This window comes from Salvelinus namaycush, chromosome 2 (genome assembly GCF_016432855.1).
Source record: "Salvelinus namaycush isolate Seneca chromosome 2, SaNama_1.0, whole genome shotgun sequence".
NCBI classification, from domain to species: domain Eukaryota; kingdom Metazoa; phylum Chordata; class Actinopteri; order Salmoniformes; family Salmonidae; genus Salvelinus; species Salvelinus namaycush.
In genome coordinates this window covers 7,278,165-7,295,415 of record NC_052308.1, presented here as the reverse complement: position 1 = coordinate 7,295,415, position 17,251 = coordinate 7,278,165, and the positions used below count along the sequence as shown (strand labels likewise).

At 43.6% G+C, this 17,251-nt stretch overlaps 1 protein-coding gene across 1 annotated transcript in view; it reads left to right on the top strand.

The window, feature by feature from the left end:
• Nucleotides 1–17,251, top strand: part of arhgef3 (Rho guanine nucleotide exchange factor (GEF) 3) — a 63,091-nt gene that overhangs the window by 3,620 nt on the left and 42,220 nt on the right. Inside the window, exon 2 of the mRNA XM_039007093.1 lies at nt 3,862–3,921. Within this exon, the coding sequence (XP_038863021.1) occupies nt 3,862–3,921 (60 nt within the window). The remainder of the gene's footprint in view (nt 1–3,861; nt 3,922–17,251) is intronic.

Here is a 17,251-nt window from a genome sequence, read left to right as displayed (position 1 = left end):
TGGAGCAGGGAAGGGGGTTGGTGATGGAGAAGGGCAGGGGGTTGGTGATGGAGAAGGGAAGGGGGTTGGTGATGGAGAAGGGAAGGGGGTGGTGATGGAGAAGGGAAGCGGGTGGTGATGGAGAAGGGAAGGGGGTGGTGATGGAGAAGGGAAGGGGGTGGTGATGGAGAAGGGAAGGGGGTGGTGATGGAGAAGGGAAGGGGGTGGTGATGGAGAAGGGAAGGGGGTGGTGATGGAGAAGGGAAGGGGGTGGTGATAGAGAAGGGAAGGGGGTGGTGATGGAGAAGGGAAGGGGGTGGTGATGGAGAAGGGAAGGGGGTGGTGATGGAGAAGGGAAGGGGGTGGTGATAGAGAAGGGAAGGGGTTGGTGATAGAGAAGGGAAGGGGGTGGTGATGGAGAAGGGAAGGGGGTGGTAATGGAGAAGGGAAGGGGGTTGGTGATGGAGAAGGGAAGGGGGTTGGTGATGGAGAAGGGAAGGGGGTGGTGATAGAGAAGGGAAGGGGGTGGTGATAGAGAAGGGCAGGGGGTGGTGATAGAGAAGGGAAGGGGGTGGTGATGGAGAAGGGAAGGGGGTGGTGATGGAGAAGGGCAGGGGGTTGGTGATAGAGAAGGGAAGTGGGTTGGTGATAGAGAAGGGAAGGGGGTGGTGATGGAGAAGGGAAGTGGGTGGTGATGGAGAAGGGCAGGGGGTTGGTGATAGAGAAGGGAAGTGGGTTGGTGATAGAGAAGGGAAGTGGGTTGGTGATAGAGAAGGGAAGTGGGTTGGTGATAGAGAAGGGCAGGGGGTGGTGATGGAGAAGGGAAGGGGTTGGTGATGGAGAAGGGAAGGGGGTGGTGATGGAGAAGGGAAGGGGGTGGTGATGGAGAAGGGCAGGGGGTGGTGATGGAGAAGGGAAGGGGTTGGTGATGGAGAAGGGAAGGGGGTTGGTGATAGAGAAGGGAAGTGGGTTGGTGATAGAGAAGGGAAGGGGGTGGTGATGGAGAAGGGAAGGGGGTGGTGATGGAGAAGGGCAGGGGGTTGGTGATAGAGAAGGGAAGGGGTTGGTGATAGAGAAGGGAAGGGGGTGGTGATGGAGAAGGGCAGGGGGTTGGTGATAGAGAAGGGCAGGGGGTTGGTGATAGAGAAGGGAAGTGGGTTGGTGATAGAGAAGGGAAGGGGGTGGTGATGGAGAAGGGAAGGGGGTGGTGATGGAGAAGGGAAGGGGGTTGGTGATAGAGAAGGGAAGGGGTTGGTGATAGAGAAGGGCAGGGGTTGGTGATAGAGAAGGGAAGGGGGTGGTGATGGAGAAGGGAAGGGGGTTGGTGATAGAGAAGGGAAGGGGTTGGTGATAGAGAAGGGAAGGGGGTGGTGATGGAGAAGGGCAGGGGGTTGGTGATAGAGAAGGGCAGGGGGTTGGTGATAGGGAAGTGGGTTGGTGATAGAGAAGGGAAGGGGGTGGTGATGGAGAAGGGAAGGGGGTGGTGATGGAGAAGGGAAGTGGGTGGTGATGGAGAAGGGAAGGGGGTGGTGATGGAGAAGGGAAGGGGGTGGTGATGGAGAAGGGCAGGGGGTTGGTGATAGAGAAGGGAAGTGGGTTGGTGATGGAGAAGGGCAGGGGGTTTGTGATAGAGAAGGGAAGTGGGTTGGTGATAGAGAAGGGAAGGGGGTGGTGATAGAGAAGGGAAGTGGGTTGGTGATGGAGAAGGGCAGGGGGTGGTGATGGAAATGGTGACAAGGGGTGATGCTGCTGAGTTGTTGACTCCAGGCTTCATCATACTATCCATGTCAGAATGTCTCTGTAAACTAACTGTATACATACCAATATCTTCAATATAGATCTGTCACTCAAATGTTAATGAAGAAATGTTAATTGTAAGATAAAGCTCTCTGTAAAGTTTCACTATTAATTGGAAGTGAATCTTTCAGTTCCATGAACTATGACTGGATTCCTTTCAGTCGAACCAGTTGTGTTTCTCTGAATGCTTAATAAGATTTCAAATAATGATGACCTAGAGTAGTCAGTTTACCGGAAGATGTTTCCTCCAGAAACTACGGTAGAACTAAGGGCGCCAGTCATTTCCTGTTAAGAAAAGGTTTTTCATCATGTGTAACATACATTCTCACTCATCATTATTCACGATCCATTCAGGACTATCCGTAATCATGGTAGCATCCACATTAATGTAGAGGTGTTTAGAAACATATTCTATTGTTATTTACAATAAAAGTGACTCCAAAATTAAATCAATTTCTATTGGGCACAAAATAATCTGAAACACAACCAAAACAAACAGCAAATGCATCCAACAAGTTTGTGGAGTCACAAGCCTGATGTAGTCATTGCGCGCTAGGAACATGGGACCAAATGCTACATTTTGACTACTTTAATACACATGAAATTGTCCCAATACTTTTGGTCCCCTAAAATGGGGGACTACGTACAAAAAGTGCCGTAATTTTTTACTGAACTAACCTCATAGTCATTGTATCATTTCAAATCCAAAGTGCTGGATTACAGAGCCAAAACAACAACAAAATGATCACGGTCCCAATACTTTTGTAGCCCACTGTAAAGTGTTCAGATACGTCTGTGCTACCAAGACTATTTGCATAAGGCTTCCATACAGTATGTAACACGCTCCAAACAACACACCTGTCTGCGTTGTGCTCCATGTTCCCCATTGTTCAGCTGGAGAAGATCCGTTGGACTGTGTTGTGATGTTCTGTTTAAAGTAGGAAGGATGTGTCATTAGTGTGTTCAGCTCAGCTCCAGACAATGTGTGTGCGTCTGTGGAGACGTTGTGGAGACAATACACAAGCTTTGTGGAGAGATTTTTGTGTAGACAAACTCCATTGTTTCAGGCCAAATATACATCAGTTGTACAACCTGAGTGTGTACCGTGTTGTACTGAGTTCACATACATAATTAATCTTTCTCTCTGTGCTTCCTGTGTTCCATTACATACATTGTTCAACTGCTCTCCCTGACCTCAGAGAAGCCCTGGTAGCCAAGCTGGAGAACACTTGTTGTCATGGAAATTAAACTGTTATACGGCAACAATAATAACACACTACAGCCTGTGAAGAATACAATGCCAAGTAGAAGGAAACAGCGGATGGAATCCATTTAGACTAACTGCTGCTAGGCCTGTAAATATAGTAGCCTAGTTTATCTACTAAAATGCTTGGGGTAGAGCCAACTATTAAGTGCACCAGTGATTGGCTTACTGTATGCTGGATTTCTGTTAGCCTTAGGCACATGCATGTTTCATTCCTATCGAAACTCTGAATCGGAGTATGAAAAATATAGGAAGAGGCTGTACCTCTTCTTCTCACTGGCCTCATAGCCTCCATATAGAAAGAGGCTGTACCTCTTCTTCTCACTGGCCTCATAGCCTCCATATAGAAAGAGGCTGTACCTCTTCTTCTCACTGGCCTCATAGCCTCCATATAGAAAGAGGCTGTACCTCTTCTTCTCACTGGCCTCATAGCCTCCATATAGAAAGAGGCTGTACCTCTTCTTCTCACTGGCCTCATAGCCTCCATATAGAAAGAGGCTGTACCTCTTCTTCTCACTGGCCTCATAGCCTCCATATAGAAAGAGGCTGTACCTCTTCTTCTCACTGGCCTCATAGCCTCCATATAGAAAGAGGCTGTACCTCTTCTTCTCACTGGCCTCATAGCCTCCATACCTTCATTTAACCTTTATCAATCATGAAAGACCCTAAAGGTTAGAAACCTCTTTTGGTTTTCACAGGTCAACCTGCAGCTTAGCAACCGTGTGAGGTAGTAAATTACTTTAATTCAGTTGCTCTCATGTTACTTAACTTCAATGTTCTCCCTAAAACTCACCCTTTGTGTTGTTATTGTGTGTTTACAGAAGAAGAGGAAACAGATGAGGGATGTGGACTCTCTCAGCCTGTGCAGCCTGGACATCAACGTGAGTACAGATTCATCTCAGAACACTGGCTTTGTCTTCGCCCCTCCTTTCCACTCTATCGCTATCTCTCTGACATGAACTTGTTAGGACCATCTTAACCACCATCTTTGACTTATGGTCCCTCAGTTCTTTCCTTTGTACGGTAGCTCCCCAGCTCCCGTCTCTCCTCCCCTTACCGATAAGTGATATTCTAAATTGGTGATAATGGGTGATTGAACAACACTGTTCAGGAGGGAGAACTCTCTGTCTCTCCCCCAACCCCCCCTCTCTTTCTCTCTCTCTCTCCCTCTCTCTCTCTCTTTCTCTCTCTCCCTCTCTCTTTTTCTCTATGATCTGTGTGATGCAGACAACAACTTGCTTTTCTCTCTGGTCATTACGAGACTCTCTGCTTCCCTAAAGGTCAGGCCATTTCCAGGCCTATTTCTATCTCCTAAGGTCCGTGCTACCTAGACCCTTTAGGGAATACAGAAGTAATAGCTGGGTATTTATAAAAACCGACTGTCAACATTTTGTTCTCCTTGGTTGGGCCAATGCTAAAATGCTGAAGTACCGTACAATGCTATTGGCGCTTTGGCTGTTTTGACATGGACATTAATTGGCAGCCAAGTCCAAATTCTTAGCTAACAGCATACAACCACAACAACAACGTCAATTGCTCCAGAGCTGTACTTTCAAAGACAAGACTGAAGAAACCTTGACACTCCAGACTGTGTGTAGCTCAGTCAAAGAACAAAATAGTTTTGGGTGGTGTCAGGAAAAAATGCTTCATGGTATCAGTGATAAGTTACAGTACAGTATATGCCTTGAACTTGTGTTGGCTGTTTCCACAGAATACATTGAGCGTGTCCAAACACAAAACCAACCATGTGGAATCTGCTTCAACGTGTGTTTCTACTTAGCTCCTCTTTAAAGTGTAGAGGCAGCAGATCTGGGTGATAATGGAAGCTGTGAGTGTATCTGGGTGGGGTGTCAGTTGATTGACAGGTCCAGAACTGGCGAAGACAGATGGATGAGGTCAGATGTGAGGTGGAACTGATGTGTTTGAATGCAGAGCATTGTGATTTTACTGTCTTTGTCCGACCATTGTTTTTAAAACAGCACTCCCCCCTTTACAACCTGAGTTATATCATTTTAAAACGGTAAAGTCAGACAGAAATAGGAAACATTTCTCCATGGAATGAATTGTTTATTTTTTAGATACAAACGGTTTCTAATAGATCCAATCTATTTTTGGATTATCTTGTAAACACTTCATTGTGTTATTATCTTTAGCTATAGACAGTCAAACTTGTTTTCATTATTCTAGTCAACACATTCCTTACCTACAGTACCTACTATTATTAAGGTTTTATTTTTGAATTCATACATTTTTATTCAAGAGCACATCAATGATAAGTACTAAACTATTATTGTAGGAGTTACGGCCAGGCCATGTCATGTGTAATGTCATCTAGCCCCGTGTTAGTTTGACTGGAGTCCATGCCAAGCAGAGTGCAGGACCGGGCAGGACCGGGCAGGACCGGGAAAGACCGGGCAGGACCAGAGCTTGAGCCAGGGCAGGGCTAGATCTAGGACCAGTACTACAGCCAGGGGTAAGGGGAGGGAGGTGATGTGGTGCCACGTGCCTGTTTGGCCTGTGTTCAGCAGTGTGACTGACTGACTGGCCTGGTCGGCTCACACAATGGCCCGGTCTCGTATCGACAAGGCTCCGCTGGCAGGGGACCACTGGGAAAGGAGGCCAACTATTGTTTCCCACTGCTGTTCCTTCTGCTGAGGAACCTATTGATCGCTATCAGGCGACTCAACGGTAAATCTGCAGTAACAACAACATGCTGTGGATTGTCGTAATAGGCTGTACACTCGTTAACGATAGCAGGGCCAGATGGGATGTGTGCACTGCTGGAGCTAGGAACACAAGCATTTCGCAACACTCGCAATAACATCTGCTAAATATGTGTAATACAATTTGATTTGATGCTTCTAAACCAAAGCGACGTGTATTCCACATAGGACGCTCCTCTCTATTTATAGGAGTCTATATATTGTAACAAAAAATGATGTTGATTAAATGGATAAGCTTGATGCTTCCCCGAATTGATGCTTCCCCGAATTGATGCTTCCCCGAATTGATGCTTCCCCAAATTGATACAACATGTAGATCTTTGCTACAAACTTTATTTGCAGGGTTCAACAACAGCACATGTCAGTGATCTTGTTCTGTAGATCTGTGTATTCCAGATCATAGCTAGATATGTGAAAGGTATTCAACCACTCTTTGAGGAAAATGGCAAATGTCTTAGTTGTTGATTTGACCCTAATCTTGTTTTGCCACACTACCAAGTCTGGTTTTCACTCGGCTATTGGAATGAACGTGAGACAGCCAGAAATCAAGGTTAATCTGGGGGCCACCTGTAGTAACAACTCAGCACAATTTAGTATTCTGTCTAAATCTGTCTAATCCAGCATGAGAATAGTTTCATCTGGATTTGAGGACTAATACATTAATGGCATTGATTCTTGGAACTGGCTGCCCACTCACCACAGGACACAACCACACAACAAGACTAATGAGACGATTAAAGTATTCAATCAGGACCAAATACAATCCCTTTATTCTGAGCTAAACATGGCATCTTAAAGGGAAACGTCATATTCATCATCTCCAGCACCACAACATCAACATACAGTATGTGAAAATGGCGTGTTTATGTGTTCTGTAGTAAAAAAGATAGAGGACGATAAGTGTTTCCAATGACATCGTCAACCAATTAGTAGTCAATTAGTAGGCATTGCCTCCTCATAAATGCTTAAAATCACATGAAGCACACAGATGATGTCATTGGAAACACATCTCCCTCTATCTTCTTTACTACAAAATATATAAACGTGCCATTTTCACATACACTACATGACCAAAAGTATATGGACACCTGCTCGTCGAACATCTCATTCCAAAATCCTGGGTATTAATATGGAGTTGGTGCCCCCTTTGCTGCTATAACAGCCTCCACTCTTCTGGGAAGGCTTTCCACTAGATGTTGGAACATTGCTGCAGGGACTTTCTTCCATTCATCCACAAGAGCATTAGTGAGGTTGGGGACTGATGTTGACCAATTAGGCCTGGGGTTGAGGTATTGGTAAGGGCTTTGTGCAGGCCAGTCAAGTTCTTCAACACCGATCTCAGCAAACCATTTCTGTATGGACCTTGCTTTGTGCATGGGGGCATTGTCATGCTGAAACAGGAAAGGGCCTTTCACAAACTATTACCACAAAGTTTGAAGCACAGAATTGTCTAGAATGTCATTGGAACTAAGGAGCCTAGTTCGAACCATGAAAAACAACCACAGACCAATATTCCACTATTCATTGGGACAGGTAGCGTTCGCCTGGCATCCGCCAAACCCATACACGTCCGTCAGACTGCCAGATGGTGAAGCGTAATTCATCACTCCAGAGAACGCGTTTCCACTGCTCCAGAGTCCAATGGCGGTGCGCTTTACACCACTCCAGTCGATGGTTGGGATTGCGCATGGTGATCTTAGGCTTGTGTGCGGCTGCTCGGCCATGGAAACCCATTTCATGAAGCTCCCAATTAACAGTTATTGTGCTGACGTTGCTTCCAGAGGCAGTTTGGAACTAGGTAGTGAGTGTTGCAACCGAGGACAGACGACTTTTACTCACTTCAGCACTCGGCGGGCCCGTTCTGTGAGCTTGTGTGGCCTACCACTTCGTGGCTGAGCCGTTGCTGCTCCTAGATGTTTCCACTTCACAATAACAGCACTTACAGTTGCCCAGGGCAGTTCTAGCAGAGCAGAAATTTTACGAACTGACTTCTTGGAAAGGTGGCATCCTATGACGGTGCCACGTTGAAAGTCACTGATCTCTTCAGTAAGGCCATTCTACTGCCAATGTTTGTTTATGGAGATTGCATGGCTATGTGCTCGATTTTATGTCAGCAACGGGTGTGGCTGAAATAGCCCGAATCCACTAATTTGAAGGGGTGTCCACATACCTTTGTATATATAGTGTATGTTGATGTTGGGGTGGTGTTGGAGATTAATATGAAGTTGAACCTTTTAGAAATGTTGCTTTAAGAGTAATTGGTTTCATGTGAGAAAGTTGTTCTGGGCTGTAAATCAAGTTTATTTATCTACCCCTGTGTGGTGTGGTGTGGTGTGGTGTGGTGTGGTGTGGTGTGGTGTGGTGTGTGTGTGTGTGTGTGTGTGTGTGTGTGTGTGTGTGTGTGTGTGTGTGTGTGTGTGTGTGTGTGTGTGTGTGTGTGTGTGTGTGTGTGTGTGTGTGTGTGTGTGTGTGTATTGGGCTGGATACAGGAGTGCAGAGAGCGGAATATTTAACAGGACAGAGAGGAATAAACAACTGTCGAGACCATTTTACACGAACACTCTCTGTCATTAACTGTCTAGACCATTTTACACGAACACTCTCTGTCATTAACTGTCTAGACCATTTTACACTAACACTCTCTGTCATTAACTGTCTAGACCATTTTACACTAACACTCTCTGTCATTAACTGTCTAGACCATTTTACACTAACACTCTCTGTCATTAACTGTCTAGACCATTTTACACTAACACTCTCTGTCATTAACTGTCTAGACCATTTTACACTAACACTCTCTGTCATTAACTGTCTAGACCATTTTACACTAACACTCTCTGTCATCAACTGTCTAGACCATTTTACACGAACACTCTCTGTCATCAACTGTCTAGACCATTTTACACTAACACTCTCTGTCATCAACTGTCTAGACCATTTTACACTAACACTCTCTGTCATTAACTGTCTAGACCATTTTACACGAACACTCTCTGTCATTAACTGTCTAGACCATTTTACACGAACACTCTCTGTCATTAACTGTCTAGACCATTTTACACTAACACTCTCTGTCATTAACTGTCTAGACCATTTTACACTAACACTCTCTGTCATTAACTGTCTAGACCATTTTACACTAACACTCTCTGTCATTAATAACTGTCTAGACCATTTTACACGAACACTCTCTGTCATCAACTGTCTAGACCATTTTACACTAACACTCTCTGTCATTAACTGTCTAGACCATTTTACACTAACACTCTCTGCCATTAACTGTGCCATAGTGTATACTCTATCCAAGTTGGCCCAAGCCCTCTGTAACAGACTCCCTTGGTATCACGTAAAATTACACAACACCTCACTAAATGTAAACAAAACTTCAGCCCAACAAGTGGCAGAGCACAGACATGATCTCCTACTTGGATTAAATAGAGATTTGTATGCAATATTTTGGTTCCAGGTAAAACCCTTTTCGGTTCCAAGTAGAACCGTTTTGAGTTCCATATACTGTAGAACCCTCTCCAAAAGGGTTCTACCGGGAACCAAAAGGGTTCTACCTGGAACCAAAAAGGGTTCTTCAAAGGGTTATCTTATGGGGACAGCCAAATAACTCTATTAGCTCCAAATAACTCTAATAATAATAATTTTAAAAAGGGAACAAAACATCAGAGAACATTGCTCATATCCATATGTGCTGTTAGAACCAGAGTCAGTAATAAACATTACAGTACAACAGCTTTCAGTTTTCGCTGACTAACACTCTCACATCACTGTCACTACAGCAGTGTGTCGGAATATTCTTTTACAATGATGTGACATGTCACTGTCACTGTAGCAAGGGCCTTTCTAGAGAGAAGGCAGGAAAAGGTAGTCATTATTATGCATTGCAGTCCCCCAGTATGTTTGTCATGTTTTTATCGGGACAGACAACAATTGGCATCTGTTGTCTCCTGTCTAGTCATGTTTGTTTGAATTCAATATGAGCTCGATTGGTTTTTCATTTTGCATTTGCGTCAGCAGCTTCAATTGTATGGGATGAGCCATTCACTCTTGTGAGAAAATAGACAGCCTCTGATAGACGGCCTCTGCAGCTTTGTAATACAGAAGATGCCTTGATTATTTATTCATTCATTCTTCTATCCATTAACCCATTCATTCATTCATTCACTCACTCACTCACTCACTCACTCACTCACTCACTCACTCACTCACTCACTCACTCACTCACTCACTCACTCACTCACTCACTCACTCACTCACTCACTCACTCACTCACTCACTCACTCACTCACTCACTCATTCAGTCAGTCAGTCAGTCAGTCAGTCAGTCAGTCAGTCAGTCAGTCAGTCAGTCAGTCATTCATTCATTCATTCATTCAACAAAGAGCAGTTGTGGATATGATACAGACAAACAGAAACAAACACCAGAACACAGACATGCATTCTGATCCCATAACATATGATTGTGTCAGAGCTATGGGTAACTGAGTAGTGGTCAACTGGACCAACCAGGTTTATGGCTAACAGGTCACATCCTCAGTCTCTCATGAAGAGCTAAGCTTTGATCATATCCTGCATATTGTTCAGTGGAAGATGTGTCAGATTTGTATCTGATGTTTGTGGTGGGGTCAGAGGACTCAGAACCGTCTCTGTGGTGATGATCCCACACGTGGCACTATTTCCTCTGAACTAACTCAGATAGATACAGCAGGCAAATAGTCAACATTTCCCAGGTTTCTCTTGGTCAAACAGACCAGGTTCTTTCTGAACCCTGGCAAAGCGAGGCTAATAAACATTGTTCCGAGATTTTTAATAACAAACAATTGAAAACTGTGAACAATGTGCTTGCGTCTGTGAGCTGGGGATAAAATATATCCATGTCAATTCCTTTTTGCCTGGAAATGCCTCTTGAAAATGATGTAACAGACTGAAGTAAAAACAACAAGCCAAAACAATGGCCTTAAAACCAACTCAGTGGAGACTTGAGGATGGACCCCTTAAGACAAACATCGGTCCGTGTTTTGCCCCAACAACGTCCTGCCAGGACTGACAAGTGAAGTGATCAATCAGTGTGTGTGTGTGCGTCTGTGTCTGTCTGTCTGTCTGTCTGTCTGTCTGTCTGTCTGTCTGTCTGTCTGTCTGTCTGTCTGTCTGTCTGTCTGTCTGTCTGTCTGTCTGTCTGTCTGTCTGTCTGTCTGTCTGTTTATTATAGGCCAGTGTTAGGGCTGTAGCCTGTTTGTCAGAGGGTCACCAGTATATTTCAGGACAGGTGAGTCAGGGGTTTACCTTCCTGTGTTCCTCGGGCCAGAGAATAGAGACCACTGCTCTATCCTGGCGGACAGGAAGCCTGACATCAGTTGGCATTGTATAAATAACCTTGCCATGGGCTCTACCCCCTTCTCTTCCTACAATGCAGCCTAATATAGTCCTGAAGACATGGTTCAGGCTGGTTTGTAGTATTGCAGGTACTACTTAGGTACATAACACTGAGCTGCAGTGAACCAAATCATTTGTCAATTAGATGTAGTTCATGTCTGGCATGGATATTATTCACAATATGCACCCAATAAAAAAAACACAGCACATGGACAGTGGGATTATTACGTGGTCATTGGATAGTTGTTCTATGTAGAGAATTTGTTGATAGATTCACATAAACATCAGCAGTCCTAAAGGACACAGTTGTCAGTAGTCCTAGAGGACTGTCAGAGTCGTGTGTATAGGTGGCAGGGAAGTCAGGCGCAGGAGAGTTAAACGGAGTTTAAATGGAGACTTTTAATAAATGTCCACTTAACATGCTCCAAACACGAAAATGTACATACATAAAATAAACATGGTTACGAGGACCCGTCGCGCACCTATACACCAAGAAACAACACTTGACATAAAACAATCTCTGACAAAGACATGAGGGGAAACAGAGGGTTAAATACACAAGAGGTAATGGATGGGATTGAAAACAGGTGTGTGGGAAGACAAGACAAAACCAATGGAAAATGAAAAATGGATCGATGATGGCTAGAAGACCGGTGACGTCGACCGCCGAACACCGCCCGAACAAGGAGAGGCAACGACTTCGGCAGAAGTCGTGACAAGGACACAGTTATCAGTAGTCCTAGAGGACACAGTTATCAGTAGTCCTAGATGACACAGTTATCAGTTGTCCTAGAGGACACAGTTATCAGTAGTCCTAGATGACACAGTTATCAGTTGTCCTAGAGGACACAGTTATCAGTAGTCCTAGAGGACACAGTTATCAGTTGTCCTAGAGGACACAGTTATCAGTAGTCCTAGAGGACACAGTTATCAGTTGTCCTAGAGGACACAGTTATCAGTTGTCCTAGAGGACACAGTTATCAGTAGTCCTAGAGGACACAGTTATCAGTTGTCCTAAAGGACACAGTTATCAGCAGTCCTAGAATACACAGTTATCAGTAGTCCTAGAGGACACAGTTATCAGTAGTCCGAGAAGACAGTTATCAGTAGTCCTAGAAGACAGTTATCAGTAGTCCTAGAAGACACAGTTATCAGGAGTCCTAGAGGACACAGTTATCAGTAGTCCTAGAAGACACAGTTATCAGTAGTCCTAGAGGACACAGTTATCAGTAGTCCTAGAGGACACAGTTATCAGTTGTCCTAGAGGACACAGTTATCAGTAGTCCTAGAGGACACAGTTATCAGTAGTCCTAAAGGACACAGTTATCGGTAGTCCTAGAGGACACAGTTATCAGTAGTCCTAGAGGACACAGTTATCAGTTGTCCTAGAGGACACAGTTATCAGTTGTCTTAGAGGACAGTTATCAGTAGTCCTAGAATACACAGTTATCAGTAGTCCTAGAATACACAGTTATCAGTAGTCCTAGAATACACAGTTATCAGTAGTCCTAGAAGACACAGTTATCAGTAGTCCTAGAGGACACAGTTATCAGTAGTCCTAGAGGACACAGTTATCAGTTGTCCTAGAGGACACAGTTATCAGTAGTCCTAGAGGACACAGTTATCAGTAGTCCTAGAGGACACAGTTATCAGTAGTCCTAGAGGACACAGTTATCAGTTGTCCTAGAGGACACAGTTATCAGTAGTCCCAGAGGACACAGTTATCAGTAGTCCTAGAGGACACAGTTATCAGTTGTCCTAGAGGACACAGTTATCAGTAGTCCCAGAGGACACAGTTATCAGTAGTCCTAGAGGACACAGTTATCAGTAGTCCTAGAGGACACAGTTATCAGTTGTCTTAGAGGACACAGTTATCAGTAGTCCTAGAGGACACAGTTATCAGTTGTCCTAGAAGACACAGTTATCAGTAGTCCTAGAAGACAGTTATCAGTAGTCCTAGAAGACAGTTATCAGTAGTCCTAGAAGACAGTTATCAGTTGTCCTAGAGGACACAGTTATCAGTAGTCCTAGAAGACAGTTATCAGTAGTCCTAGAAGACAGTTATCAGTTGTCCTAGAGGACACAACTAGCAATAGCTGGGGCCTCTTTCCTGTTGACTGTCTGTATGGGGGGTCCTGTTAAGGGAACTCCTCAGTGAGGGCGAGACCCGAGAGGGAGAGAGATAGAGAGGGGGAAGAGAGAGAGGGGAGGGAGGTGAGGGGGTCTGTAGGTACTCAGGTCATGTACAGGGTTGTGTGCTGTAGCTACAACATGGAAGAAAACTGAGCAAAACGGGGAGTGATCACCTGAACTGTTCCCGTCAAAAAAATTATGAATTAAGAAATGTTCCGTTGCTATTGTGTAACACAACCTGGTATGATTAGCTGGCTAACTAGCTGTTTCGGGGGAGGCCAGCTGTGCGTTTAGGTCAACCCTGGGTTAGCTGGCTAACTAGCTGTTTCGGGGGAGGCCAGCTGTGCGTTTAGGTCAACCCTGGGTTAGCTGGCTAACTAGCTGTTTCGGGGGAGGCCAGCTGTGTGTTTAGCTCAACCCTGGGTTAGCTGGCTAACTAGCTGCTTCAGGGGAGACCAGCTGTATGCTTCTACCTATCTGGTCTCTGGTGATTTGCCGGGAAATTGAAGGTTATAAAAGCAGAGTGCCAGGCAAACAGCATTCCTGGGCCTGCATAGCGTGCGAGAACTGTGTGTGTTGCTCATCTTGCCCCAGGGGATCAGACTGCTAGTTCTCCACAGTGAAAACACTGACTGAGGCCTGTTACAGCAGGAGGTTGTTCCCAGTCATCATAAAGTACTCATACACACACACACACACACACACACACACACACACACACACACACACACACACACACACACACACACACACACACACACACACACACACACACACACACACACACACACACACACACACACACTTATTTCAGACAGAAGATGTGCTATGTTACCTGTCAAAAAATAATTGCCAATGCTTATTTGACCCCCTTTCAAACAGCCCCTTGTTTAAAATACCATGTTTTTTACTTGGAAATGCCTCTTGAAAATAATGTAACAGACTGACGTAAAAACAAGCCAAAACAAGGTACATTTGTGGGATTTTTGTCTGTATTTGAAAGTGACTAATCACACGTTCCCTCAGACCCGTCTGACCAGTGGAACAGCATGATGGACAGTGTGGTCTTTTGGTCAACAGTCCAGTTTTATCTGAAATCACTTCCTGTTAATGTACGACTCAGATTCCTCAGTGGCAGCTCTGTGTTTGTGGTAGCTGGTTAGCTGCCTCTCTTTCTTTCTTTCTTTCTTTCTTTCTTTCTTTCTTTCTTTCTTTCTTTCTTTCTTTCTTTCTTTCTTTCCCTCTCTGTCTATCATCTAGACAAACTATAAGCTGATATACTGTGTGTGTGCTTTTAGTATGATTTTCAGATGTTTGAGCTTTCAAGAGTCTGTGTTATCTACCCTGGTGCAACAGGTTGTCAAACTCGGTTTGAGTTCTAATAGTGGATTATTTATCAGCTATGGTTCTGATAGTGGATTCTTTATCAACTATGGTTCTGATAGTGGATTATTTATCAGCTATGGTTCTGGGAGTGGATTATTTCTCAGCTATGGTTCTGATAGTGGATTATTTATCAGCTATGGTTCTGAGAGTGGATTATTTCTCAGCTATGGTTCTGATAGTGGATTATTTATCAGCTATGGTTCTGATAGTGGATTATTTATCAGCTATGGTTCTGATAGTGGATTATTTATCAGCTTTGGTTCTGATAGTGGATTATTTATCAGCTATGGTTCTGATAGTGGATTATTTATCAGCATTGGTTCTGATAGTGGATTATTTATCAGTTATGGTTCTGATAGTGGATTATTTCTCAGCTATGGTTCTGATAGTGGATTATTTATCAGCTATGGTTCTGATAGTGGATTATTTATCAGCTATGGTTCTGATAGTGGATTATTTATCAGCTTTGGTTCTGATAGTGGATTATTTATCAGCTATGGTTCTGATAGTGGATTATTTATCAGCATTGGTTCTGATAGTGGATTATTTATCAGTTATGGTTCTGATAGTGGATTATTTCTCAGCTATGGTTCCGATAGTGGATTCTGCCTGTACCCTACTGCCTTGTACCCTACTGCCTGTACCCTACTGCCTAGTACCCTACTGCCTAGTACTCTACTGCCTAGTACCCTACTGCCTTGTACCCTACTGCCTAGTACTCTACTGCCTAGTACTCTACTGCCTAGTACCCTACTGCCTAGTACTCTACTGCCTAGTACTCTACTGCCTAGTACCCTACTGCCTTGTACCCTACTGCCTAGTACTCTACTGCCTAGTACCCTACTGCCTAGTACTCTACTGCCTAGTACCCTACTGCCTTGTACCCTACTGCCTAGTACCCTACTGCCTAGTACTCTACTGCCTAGTACTCTACTGCCTAGTACCCTACTGCCTAGTACTCTACTGCCTAGTACTCTACTGCCTAGTACTCTACTGCCTAGTACCCTACTGCCTAGTACTCTACTGCCTAGTACTCTACTGCCTGATAACGCCACCATCTCCTGACCCAAATTCTGACAGGTTGTTTGATACCTCACCACAGCAAAGGGAGAACTGGCTTTTATACGGAATCTTTGAACGCCACTTTACTGAGCTGAGCTGCTGAGCTATATCAACAAGCAACTCTGTCCTTCACCTATATATCTTCTGATGAGCTAATTCATTCATTCCTTTGCTTAGAGTCACTACAGATGCCGTATCTTAATTTGGTCATCCTGATGTTGCAGGAATGTTCCTGCGCAGCAGGAAATGCAAACTTGTAGTGTATTCAAGGTTTTAGTGTAATTTCCACTTTAAAATGTCAGACTTGATTATCCCTAACGAAAAATGTATTAACCCCTACAAAAAATGTCCATTCATTATAATTGCACATAATAATTCACATTTCCTGTTGCTGCAGGACAATTTTCCTGCTGAAGCAAACTGGCTCGAAGTAAGATCCAACATCTCTATCCATCTCTCTTCTCCAGTATGCAGAGATGGTTACAGAGCACTATTACAATTGTCAAAATCATAACAACATATGTATTGTATTTAACCAGTGAGAAACAGCAGAGTTGATATAGGACTGATACCTGTACTATTTAGATTTGCCTTTTTTTATTCACTAATATTGTACACCTCCAAAGGTAGCTTATATCAACTTGTTGAAAGTGACATTTGGGTTCACAGAGGGCTTAGCTTATTTAAATTAGGTCAGACTGACAAAACAGAAATGCCCTGTTATGATTCATCAAGTTTTCTTTCTCGCCGTCATAAATGTTCCTTTTCACATTTCCTCTCTGAAATTGTCAGTGTTCCATTGTTATTTTTTTTTATTTTTTTTTTATTTTTATTTTTTTTCTTTGGGGGTGGATCAGCTTAATATTGCGGAAAGAATGTTGCTTCCAATGTAATTGTCTGCATCATTTCCAATCCCCCATATTTTTTGGGGTAAATATATATATCCATACACGCATGCATACATATATACATATATACATACACATACCTATATAGACATACATACTTTTTTAAAGAATATACCTTTATTATTATTCCCCGCAACCCTACCACCGCTCCCCCAATTGGAGTAAACTAATAAACACTTCTGCTTTTACCTTCAATTTATACATCTTATACCTATTTTACAGACACAGACTACTTTATAATAGTTCTCTCTTGTTTGTTCTTAGTCCTTCCTCTCTTTCTGTTGTCCATCCAATTTTATTTCCACTTGTAACTGTGCTATTTCACAAAAGCTCCGCACCTATACACATTTCACAGATCCCGTATGCCCTACATTGTTTATCTTGTTATTAGTCCCACCCTTCAGTTCCACTCAACCCTTCCCATCTATCTTCCAACATCATCCATTTCGGATTTTTATTTGCCATATATTTTTCAACTGTGCTGTGATGCTTCACAAAAGATTTGAACCTTCCTATTCTCATAGCTTCTACAGATTGTAAATTAAAAATAAACATTTTTGCTAAAATAATTATTATATTATTGATTGATTGACTATGGCTTTTCAAATCCCCCAGTA